The sequence below is a fragment of the Chiloscyllium plagiosum genome, unplaced genomic scaffold (assembly GCF_037043375.1).
Source record: "Chiloscyllium plagiosum isolate Xiang-an unplaced genomic scaffold, Cpla_swu_hap1 HiC_scaffold_15, whole genome shotgun sequence".
Taxonomy (NCBI): Eukaryota; Metazoa; Chordata; class Chondrichthyes; order Orectolobiformes; family Hemiscylliidae; genus Chiloscyllium; species Chiloscyllium plagiosum.
In genome coordinates this window covers 771754-783176 of record NW_028270153.1, presented here as the reverse complement: position 1 = coordinate 783176, position 11423 = coordinate 771754, and the positions used below count along the sequence as shown (strand labels likewise).

Sequence of the window (11423 nt, the reverse complement as noted above, 5' to 3'; positions counted from 1 at the left end):
AGGGCTGGGAGCTAGGGCATGGTGTAGGACTTGAGCTGGTAGTGGGGGTGTTTATAAAACATAGGATGCATTATTAACCATTCTCTCAACCAATCCTGCCACCCTGAATTAATTCTGCACATTTTCGCTCTCTCTGCATCTTTGAGAGGACTGCAATATGTTCTGCATTGCTTCCCAATGTTCTTTGCGCGGAAATTAATCCAGCTCCCTGCTCTCTGACCATCTGACCTAATTTCCATTAAATACTTCAGAACAGTGACCAAATCCCTTTAAAGTTCAAATTCTAAAAGTGATTTTATGTATAAACAGATACCTTTGTCACACCTCCATTCGAACATGAATTAACATTTGCCTTTGAGACATTTTGTTTCCTTCACCATGCTTGTGTCAAGGTCTCAGCTCCAACAGTGTCTTTTCCAGGCACCTGAATGATTTTTAATTTGGACAAGGGGAAGATTAAACTCCACTGATCAACTAAAAATTCTCGTACTGAAATTTTCCAGAATAATCAAAAGATTGTGGTCCACTTAAATAAAAATGTTTCTCCAAGCAGGGTAGGTTATGGCTGCTCTGATATCTCCACTGGATTTAGGGTTTTGAAAGTTGATGAAACTACAGATCTGGTATTAACTTTTCAATTCCCTGCCCAGGGTGAGGAGGACAGGAAGAGCATCATTTGTATGCAAGACCTCATTGATAAATTGCAACTGAAAGTCAAGAGCTACAAGCGGCAGGCTGAAGAGGCTGTGAGTAAAACTGTGTTTCTGTAAGTTCAGCACAATGATGCCCATTTCATTTATTGTGTAAATGTAACATTGTGGTTTTATCACAGGAAGGAAATGCCAGCACAAACCTGACCAAATACAGAACATTGCAGCATGAGCTGAATGATGCTGAGGAACGTGCTGAGATAGCTGAATCACAAGTCAACAAGCTGCGAGCCAAAACCCGGGATATCAAGGTATGAAAGGAACCAGGCAGCTTCATTCTGGACAAACAGAATTACTTTCTGGATTAGTGGTGCTGGAAGAGCACAGCAGTTCAGGCAGCATCCAAGGAGCTTCGAAATCGACGTTTCAGGCAAAAGCCCTTCATCAGGAATAAAGGCAGTGAGCCTGAAGCGTGGAGAGATAAGCTAGAGGAGGGTGCGGGTGGGGAGAAAGTAGCATAGAGTACAATGGGTGAGTGGGGAGGGGATGAAGGTGATAGGTCAGGGAGGAGAGGGTGGAGTGGATAGGTGGAAAAGGAGATAGGCAGGTAGGACAAGTCCGGACAAGTCATGGGGACAGTGCTGAGCTGGAAGTTTGGAACTAGGGTGAGATGGGGGAAGGGGAAATGAGGAAGCTGTTGAAGTCCACATTGATGCCCTGGGGTTGAAGTGTTCCGAGGCGGAAGATGAGGCGTTCTTCCTCCAGGCGCCTGGTGGTGAGGGAGCGGCGGTGAAGGAGGCCCAGGACCTCCATGTCCTCGGCAGAGTGGGAGGGGGAGTTGAAATGTTGGGCCACGGGGCGGTGTGGTTGATTGGTGGGGGTGTCTTGGAGATGTTCCCTAAAGCGCTCTGCTAGGAGGCGCCCAGTCTCCCCAATGTAGAGGAGACCGCATCGGGAGCAACGGATACAATAAATGATATTAGTGGATGTGCAAGTAAAGCTTTGATGGATGTGGAAGGCTCCTTTAGGGCCTTGGATGGAGGTGAGGGAGGAGGTGTGGGCGCAGGTTTTACAGTTCCTGCGGTGGCAGGGGAAAGTGCCAGGATGGGAGGGTGGGTTGTAGGGGGGGGCGTGGACCTGACCATGTAGTCACGGAGGGAATGGTCTTTGCGAAAGACGGAAAGGAGTGGGGAGGGAAATATATTCCTGGTGGTGGGATCTGTTTGGAGTTGGCGGAAATGTCGGCGGATGATTTGGTTTATGCGAAGGTTGGTAGAGTGGAAGGTGAGCACCAGGGACATTCTGTCCTTGTTACGGTTGGAGGAGTGGGGTCTGAGGGTGGAGGTGCGCGATGTGGACGAGATGCATTGGAGGGCATCTTTAACCACGTAGGAAGGGAAATTGCGGTCTCTAAAGAAGGAGGCCATCTGGTGTGTTCTGTGGTGGAACTGGTCCTCCTGGGAGCAGATACGGCGGAGGCGGAGGAATTGGGAATACGGGATGGCATTTTTGCAAGAGGTAGGGTGGGAAGAGGTGTAATCCAGGTAGCTGTGGGAGTTGGTGGGTTTGTAAAAAATGTCAGTGTCAAGTCGGTCGTCATTAATGGAGATGGAGAGGTCCAGGAAGGGGAGGGAGGTGTCAGAGATGGTCCAGGTAAATTTAAGGTCAGGGTGGAATGTGTTGGTGAAGTTGATGAATTGCTCAACCTCCTCGCGGGAGCACGAGGTGGCGCCAATGCAGTCATCAATGTAGCGGAAGAAGAGGTGGGGAGTGGTGCCGGTGTAATTATGGAAGATCAACTGCTCTACGTAGCCAACAAAGAGACAGGCATAGCTGGGGCCCATACGTGTGCCCATGGCTACCCCTTTGGTCTGGAGGAAGTGGGAGGATTCAAAGGAGAAATTGTTAAGGGTGAGGACCAGTTCGGCCAAACGAATGAGAGTGTCGCTGGAAGGGTACTGTTGGGGACGTCTGGAGAGGAAAAAACGGAGGGCTTGGAGGCCTTGGTCATGGCTGATGGAGATGTAGAGGGATTGGATATCCATGGTGAAGATGAGGCGTTCGGGGCCAGGGAAACGGAAGTCTTGGAGGAGGTGGAGGGCGTGGGTGGTGTCTCGAACGTATGTGGGGAGGCCCTGGACTAGGGGGGATAGGACAGTGTCGAGGTAGGTAGAGATGAGTTCAGTGGGGCAGGAGCATGCTGAGACAATGGGTCGGCCAGGGTGGTCAGGCTTGTGGAACAGAATTACTTGTAAAGTCATAGAGTCATACAGCACGGAAACAGACTCTTTGGTCCAACAGTCCATGCCAACCACATTTCCAATCTAAACTCATCCCATTGCCTGCGTTTTGCCCATATCCCTCCAAATCTTTCCTGTTCATGTACTTCCTCATCCCCCCCACCCCCAATGAGGGTGAGCGTCACTTGCGTTGGTGACCTCACTGTCGATCACACAACCATGGCAACTCCAGTGACAGTCTCCACCCCCACTACCAGCTCAAGTCCTACACCAGGCCCTAGCTCCCAGCCCCTGCCATGTTTTCACCATCCCTCCAGATCACCCCTGCACTGAGGATGAACAATCAGTCCTCAGCAAAGGTCTTACCTTCATCCCCCTACACTCCTGGATCAACGAATTCAACACGCATTGTGACGTTGAACACTTCTTCCGCCGCCTCCGCGTCAGAGCTTAGTTTTTCCACTAGAACTCCCACCCACCATCCGAGGACCCCTTCTTCCACCTCCAACACACCCCATCCACCTGGACACCCTGTGCCAACCTGTTACCCGCCCTCGATCTCTTTATTTCCAACTGCTGCCGTGACATTGACAGTCTCAACCTGTCCACCCGCCTGACCCACTCCAACCTTTCACCCTTACAACGCACAGCCCTCTACTCCCTCCGCTCCAACCCCAACCTCACCATCAAACCAGCAGACTCCAGGGGTGCATTGGTAGTTTGGCGCACCAACCGCTGCACCGCTGAAGCCAGGCGCCAAGTCAAAAACACCTCCTTCTACTGTCCCCTTGATCATGACCTCATCTCCCAGACCATGCAAAACCTCATCACCTCTAGGGATCTCCTAGCCACAGCCTCCAACCTCATAGTTCAGGAACACTGCGTTGCCCAATTCTATCTCCTACCAAAAGATTCACAAACCCGACTGCCCCGGCCGACCCATCGTCTCAGCCTCCTCCTGCCCCACAGAACTCATCTCTTCCTACCTTGACACTGTCCTGTCCCTCTTAGTCCAGGAACTCCCCACCTATGTTCGGGACACCACCCATGCCCTTCACCTCCTCCATGACTTTCATTTCCCCGGCCCCCAAAGCCTTATCTTCACTATGGACATCCAGTCCCTGCACACATCCATCCGCCATGATGAAGATCTCCCAGCCCTCAGTTTGTTTCCTCTCTCGCCGACCCAACCAGTACCTCATGCTCTCACGAAGAGGTTGAACAGTTCATCAACTTCACCAACACCTTCCAATCTGACCTCAAGTTCACCTGGACCATCTGGGACACCTCCCTCTCCTTCCTGGGCCTCTCCATCTCCATTTCGAGCAACCGACTCAACATGGACATTCTCTACACACCCACTGACTCCCACAGCTAGGACTACACCTCCTCCCACCATGCCTCCTGTAAAAACACTATCCCTTATTCCCAATTCCTCTGCCTCCGCTGCATCTGCTCCCAGGTGGACCAATTCCTCCACAGAGCATGCCAGATGGCCTCCTTCTTCAAAGATGTCAATTCCCCTCCCACGTGGACTACGATGCTGTCTAATGCATCTCCTCCACTACCCGCACGTGCGCCCTTGAACTCCACCCCTCCAACTGCAACAAGATCAGAAGCCCCTGGTCCTCACCTTCCACCCCACCAACCTTCGGATACATTGCATCATCCTCCACCACTTCCACCACCTACAAACAGACCCCAACACCAGAGATACATTTCCTTCCCCACCTTGATCTGTGGTTTGGAGAGACCATTCCCTCCTTGACTCCCTTGTCAGGTCCACACCCTCCATCAACCCATCCTTTTCTCCCAGCACCTTCCCCTTCCATCGCAGGAAGTGCAAAATTTGTGCCCACACCTCCCCCCCCCTCACCTCCATCCAAGGCCCCAAAGAATCCTTCCACATTCAATAGAAATTTACTTGTACTTCCAAACAAGTCATTTGCTGCATCCGTTGCACCTGATGTGGTCTCCTCCACATTGGGGGACAGGATGCCAACTTGCGGATCATTTCAGAGAACATCTCTGGGACACCCACACCAACCAACCCCACTGGCCTGTGGCGGAACACTAACTCCCCCTCCCTCTCCACCAAAGACATGCAGGTCCTGGGCCGCCTCCATCGCCAAACCCTAACCACCCCACACCTGGGGGAAGAACACCCCATCTTCCATTTTGGGAACCTCCAAACACACCGGATCAATGTGGATTTCACCAGATGCCCATTTCTCCTCCCCCCACCACACCCCAGTCCCAACCTCCCAACTCGGCATCGCCCTCTTGAACTGCCATACCTGTCCATCTTCTTTCCCACCTATCTGCTCCACCTTCGCTCCAACCTATCACCTTCACCCCCACTTTCATCTACCTATCGCATTCCCAACTACCTTCCCCCAGCCATACCCCCCTCCAATTTATCTCTCAGTCCTCCAGTGCACAAGCTTCTTTCCTGGTGAAGGGCTTATGCCCGAAATGTCGATTCCCCTGCTCCTTGGATGCTACCTGAGCTGCTGTGCTTTTCCAGCACCACACTCTTTGGACTGTGATCTCCAGCATCTGCAGTCCTCACTTTCTCCTATTCATGTACTTATTTAAATAGCTTTTAAATGTTGTGATGTATCTGCATCCACCACTTCCTCTGGCAGTTCATTCTACACATGAGCCTCTCTGCAAAAAAGTTGCTCCTCATATCCCTTTTAAGTCTTTCTCCTCTCACCTTAATATACTCCCTACTTTTGAACTCCCCACCTTGGGAAAAGACATTTGCTATTGACTTTATCTGTGCTCCTCATTTTTAAATCTCTATAAGGTCACCCTTCAACCTCCTACACGCCTGTGAAAAAAGTCTCAGCCTATCCAACCTACTGTTATAACTCATACCCTCCATTCCTGGTAAAACAAAGCAACATTCTGGTAAATCTTTTCTGAACTCTGTCCAGTCTAACAATATTCTTCCTGTAACGGAACGACCAGAACTGCAAATAGTACTCCATAAGAGGCCTCACCAACGTCCTGTACAATTTCAACATGACATCCCAACTCCTATACTCAAGGCTCTGAGTAATGACCACCCTGTCTACCTCTGATGCAAATTTCAAAGAATTATGTGCCTGAACGCCGAAATCTTTCCAAATTAAAAACCAAAAGAATTGTAGATGCTGTAAATCAGAAACAAAAACAAATTGCTGAAAAAGTTCAGCAGGTCTGGCAGCATCTGCGGAGAGAAATCAGACTTAACGTTTTGGGTCAAGTGACCTTTCCTCTACTCGGACTCCTCTCCACAGATACTGCCAAACCTACTGTGCTTTTCCAACAATTTCTGTTTTTTGTGCCCAGGTCCTCCTGTTCTACAACACTACTCAGGGCCCTAGCATTAATTATATCAATCCTGTCCTTATTTGTTTTACCAAAATGCAATTTCTCTCATTCATCCAAATTAAACTCCTCAGCCTATTGACCCAATTGATCAAGATCCCTTTGTAATCTTAGATAACCTTCTTCACTGACTACTATATCACGGATTTTGGTGTCATCCACAAACTTACTAACCAGGCTTTTTATGTTCTCATTAAATTATTAATATAAAATGACAAATAAAAGTGAATTTAGTACTAATCCCAATGGAATATCGCTGGTCACAGGCCTCCAGTCCAAAAAGCAACCCTCCACCATCATACTCAATCTCCTGCATTAAGCCAATTTTGTATCCAATTGGCAAACTCACCCTGAATCCCATGTGATCTAACAATACTAATTAGTCTACTGTGCGGAACCATGTCAAAGGCTTTCCTAAAGTCCAAGTAAACAATGTGTACCAGCTTCACCCTCATCAATCTTCTTGGTTACTTCCTCAAAAAACTCAAATCAAGTTTGTGAGACATGATTTCCCTTGCACACAACCATGTTGCCTATCCCTAATCACTCCTTGCCTCTCCAAATGCATATAAATCTTATCTTTCAGAATCACTTCCAAACAACTTACCCTCCACCGATATCAGATTCACAAAGTCTATAGTCCCCAGGCTGCTCCTTACATCCTTTCTTAAACAAAGGCACAATATTAGCCACTCTCCAGTCATCCGGCACCTCCCTGTAGTTATAATTGATACACATATTTCTGCAAGGGGCCCCACAATGTCCTCACTAACTTCCTACACCATCCTGGGATACACTTAATCAGGTCCTGAACATTTATCCACCTTTATATTTTCTAAGATTGCCAGCACTTCCTCTTCTATAATGTAAACTGTTTTCAAAATATCAATATTTATTTCTTGGAGTTCTCTAGCCTCCATTTCTTTCTCCACTGCAAAAACTGACACAAAATATTCATTTAATATCTCTCCCAACTCCTGAGGTTCAACACAAAGATAACCTTGTGGAACTTTAAAGGGTTCTACTCTTTCTCTAGTTGCTCTTTTGCTCTTAATGTACTTGCAGAATCTCTTTGGATTATCCTTAACCTTATCTGCCTCATCCTACGCTACCTCATATCCTTTCTCTGCTTCCTGATTTCCCTCTTAACAATGCCCCTACACTCTTTATCCTCTCCAAGAGATTCATTTGATCCCAGTTGTTTATATCTCTTCTTTATATGACTCTTCCTTATTCTTGAGTAGAACCTCAATATCTTTATTCATCCATTCTTCCCTAATCTTATCAGCCTTACACCTCAGTCTATTAGGAACATTATGCCTCTGAGCTCTTGTTAGCACACTTTTGAAAGGCTCTCACTTGTCAGTTGTCCCTTTACCTGCGAACAGACGACTCCAATCAACTTTCAAAAGTTCTTGTCTCAAACCATTAAAATTTGCCTTACTCCAATTATGAATTTTAACTTTTATGGAAGGCCTATTCTTTTGCATAACTATTTTAAAATAAATAGAATTATGATCACTAATCCCAAAGTATTCCCTTACTAACACTTTCAGTCACTTGCCCTGCTTTATTTCCCAAAGGAAGTTTGAATTTTGCTCCTTCTGTAGCAGGAACATTTACATATTGATAAAGAAAATTTTCTTGAACACAAATTTATCACCATCCAAACCTTCGACACTATGGCAGTATCAGTTAATGTTTGGAAAATTAAAGTCCCTACTATTACAATCCTAATATTCTTACATATATTTGAGGTCTCTCTACATATTTGCTCCTCAATTTCCCTCTATTGGGGAAATATTGTAATGAAAGGTCAGAAATTTCCAGATCACCAGAGAGAACTATAATTTTCTGAAAAATGTAGAACATGATTGTCCATATCACCCATCTTTATCCATGCCTCAACTCATCTATTACTCAGACCCTCTTTCAGACTGTTATCACCTCTGTAATTAATTATTGCAATATTCTCTTGACCAACATACATAAATGTTTTATTACAACAAAGAACTATGAATGCTGGAGAAGTGATAACACAAAAGTAGGAATTGCTGCAGAAATGCAGGTCTGAGTCCAGTGATCTTTTTCCAGAACTACCAAAAATGACACCAAAATTGGAGGTGTAGTGGACAGCGAAGAAGGTTACCTCAGATTACAACGGGATCTTGATCAGATGGGCCAATGGGCTGAGGAGTGGCAGATGGAGTTTAATTTAGATAAATGCGAGGTGCTGCATTTTGGGAAAGCAAATCTTAGCAGGACTTATATACTCAATGGTAAGGTCCTAGGGAGTGTTGCTGAACAAAGAGACCTTGGAGTGCAGGTTCATAGCTCCTTGAAAGTGGAGTCGCAGGTAGATAGGATAGTGAAGAAGGTGTTTGTAATGCTTTCCTTTGTTGGTTAGATTATTGAGTACAGGGGTTGGGAGGTCATGTTGCGGTTGAACAGGACATTGGTTTGGCCACTGTTGGAATATTGCGTGCAATTCTGGTCTCCTTCCTATCAGAAGGTTGTTGTGAAACTTGAAAGGGTTCAGAAAAGATTTACAAGGATGTTGCCAGGGTTGGAGGATTTGAGCTATAGGGAGAAGTTGAATAGGCTGGGGCTGTTTCCCCTAGAGCATCAGAGGCTGAGAGGTGACCTTATAGAGTTTTATAAAATCGTGAGGGGCATGGATAGGATAAACAGACAAAAGTATTTTCCCTGGGGTCGAGGAGTCCAGAACTAGAGGGCATAGGTTTAGGGTGAGAGGGGCAAGATATAAAAGACACCTAAGGGGCAACGTTTTCACACAGAGGGTGGTACGTGTATGGAATGAGCTGCCAGAGAAAGTGGTGGAGGCTGGTACAATTGCAACATTTTAGAGACATTTCGATGGGTATATGAATAGGAAAGGTTTGGAGGGATATGGGCCACGTGCTGGCAGGTGGGACTAGATTGGGTTGGGATATCTGGTCGGCATGGACATGTTGGACCGAAGGGTCTGTTTCCGTGCTGTACATCTCTATGACTCTATGGCTGTAAGCTGTTTTCTCTCCACAGATGCTGCAAGATCTAATGAGTTTCTCTAGAATTTTATTTTAGTTTGTTATATAAATGTTGTGGTGGTTCACTAATGAAGAATATAATTAAAATCACTGTGTGAATTGTGCCTCATATTGTGAAACCTCCCAAAGTCTTTCACAGGCATGTTAATCAGAGAAAAATGAAATTGAGCCAAAATTAAAAAAAGAATTAGGACAGGAAATAGTTTGTTGAAAGAGAGGCTTAACTTCTGTGTCTTAAAAGCGGAAGGACCTGCCTGTATCTTAATATAATTTTCAATATTGTTTGCTAATCACCTGTACTCACTAACTTACACTGGCTTCTCATTCAGAAATGCCATAATTTAAAAATTCTCAAACTGGTTTTCAGATCCCTACAAGACCTCTAAACCCATTGCGCTTTTTAAAAAGATTGTGCACAGCTGGGCGGCACGGTGGCACAGTGGTTAGCACTGCTGCCTCACAGCGCCCGAGACCCGGGTTCAATTCCCGCCTCAGGCGACTGACTGTGTGGAGTTTGCACGTTCTCCCCGTGTCTGCGTGGGTTTCCTCCGGGTGCTCCGGTTTCCTCCCACATCACAAAGATGTGCAGGGTCAGGTGAATTGGCCATACTAAATTGCCCGTAGTGTTAGGTAAGGGGTAAATGTAGGGGTATGGGTGGGTTTCGCTTCGGCGGGTCGGTGTGGACTTGTTGGGCCGAAGGGCCTGTTTCCACACTGTAATCTAATCTAATCTAATCTAATCTGTGTACATTGCTGACTTGCAAATGGAACAGTGGCCTTCAACCTCAAAGGGGAATGGAGTATAAAACTAGGGAGGTCTTGTTAAAACCGTGCAAGACACTGGTCAGACCACAGCAGGAATACTGTGAACCATTTTGGGCAGCCCTTATCAAAGGAAAACATGAGAAGCAGATCAGAGGTTTACAAGACTAATCCTGAGCATCAAAGAATTTTCTTCTGAGGAGAGCTTAAGTAGGTTAGGCCTGTACTCACCGGATTTAGGAAGAATGAGAGGTGATCTAATTGAAACTCAAGATTCTTATGGGGCTTGACAGGGTAAATGTGGAAAAGGTTGTTTTCCCCCTGTGGGAGGTCTAGAACGAGAAGGCATAATCTTAGAATAAGGGGTCACCCATTTAAGATGGAGATGAGGAGGAGTTTCCCTCTGGGGTGAGTGAATCTGTGGAATTCTTCACCAGAGAGGGCTGTTGAGGCTGGGCAATTAAGCATATTCAAGACAGAGCTAGACAGATTTTTAAATCAGTTTGGGAATTGAAGGTTATAGGGAAAAGACAAAAAAGTAGAATTGAGGATTATCAGATCAGTCACAATCTCATTGAATGGTGGAGCAGACCCAATGGGCTGAATGGCCTACGTCTGTTCCTACACCTCATGGTCTTTTAAAATCCAGTATACCATAATATGTTTTCTTTACCTCCTGTTTTCTTTATGTAATAGGGTATGAAAGATTCACTTGTGTGTTTAAACCAATTAAACAAATTCATCATCAACTTAGCAAATTTGTGCATCTGAATTCCAAGATTTCTCTCAAATTTATTGAGAAATTATTTTCTGTGTTTTTTGTTGCATTACCACCTACCCTGCCATTCTGAAGGTTGTTACTTTGTTGACTTTGCTCATATTTGATGTTAATTAATGAGCTGTTTCTTATTTCAGCATGAAGAATAAAGGACTGGTCACAAGACTCTGAACCAGCTCCCCTCTGCTTTCTATTCCAATGTGGCTTTAGTGCAACAAATCCCGTATGAATAAAGAAATTGATAATGCAACTTATTGTCCTGCGTTTAACCTTTCCAGCAGTTTGATCATAATTTCCTGGCAGCTTTCTGTCTGTTGAGAATGATTAGTACAGTCACAATACAGAATATTTCTCAAATATTGGGCTATATGTCAGGTATAGGCAGGATAGATCAAGTGAATCGTTAAAAGAGTATAAAGGCAGTAGGAGTATACTTAAGAGAGGAATCAAGAGGGCAAAAAGGGGACATGAGATAGCTTTGGCAAATAGGGTTGAGGAGAATCCAAAGGGCTTTTACAAATACATTAAGGACAAAAGGGTAACTAGGGAGAGAATAGGGCCCCTC

The 11423-nt window shown here is 45.7% G+C and overlaps 1 protein-coding gene across 1 annotated transcript in view; it reads left to right on the top strand.

The window, feature by feature from the left end:
- LOC122560342 (myosin-7-like) overlaps positions 1 to 11108 on the top strand; it is an 88748-nt gene extending 77640 nt beyond the window's left edge. The window contains exons 40-42 of the mRNA XM_043710989.2: positions 651 to 746; positions 833 to 961; positions 10996 to 11108. Coding sequence (XP_043566924.1) covers positions 651 to 746; positions 833 to 961; positions 10996 to 11007 — 237 coding nt within the window. The 3' untranslated portion in view covers positions 11008 to 11108. The remainder of the gene's footprint in view (positions 1 to 650; positions 747 to 832; positions 962 to 10995) is intronic.
- The last annotated feature ends 315 nt before the right edge of the window (positions 11109 to 11423 follow it).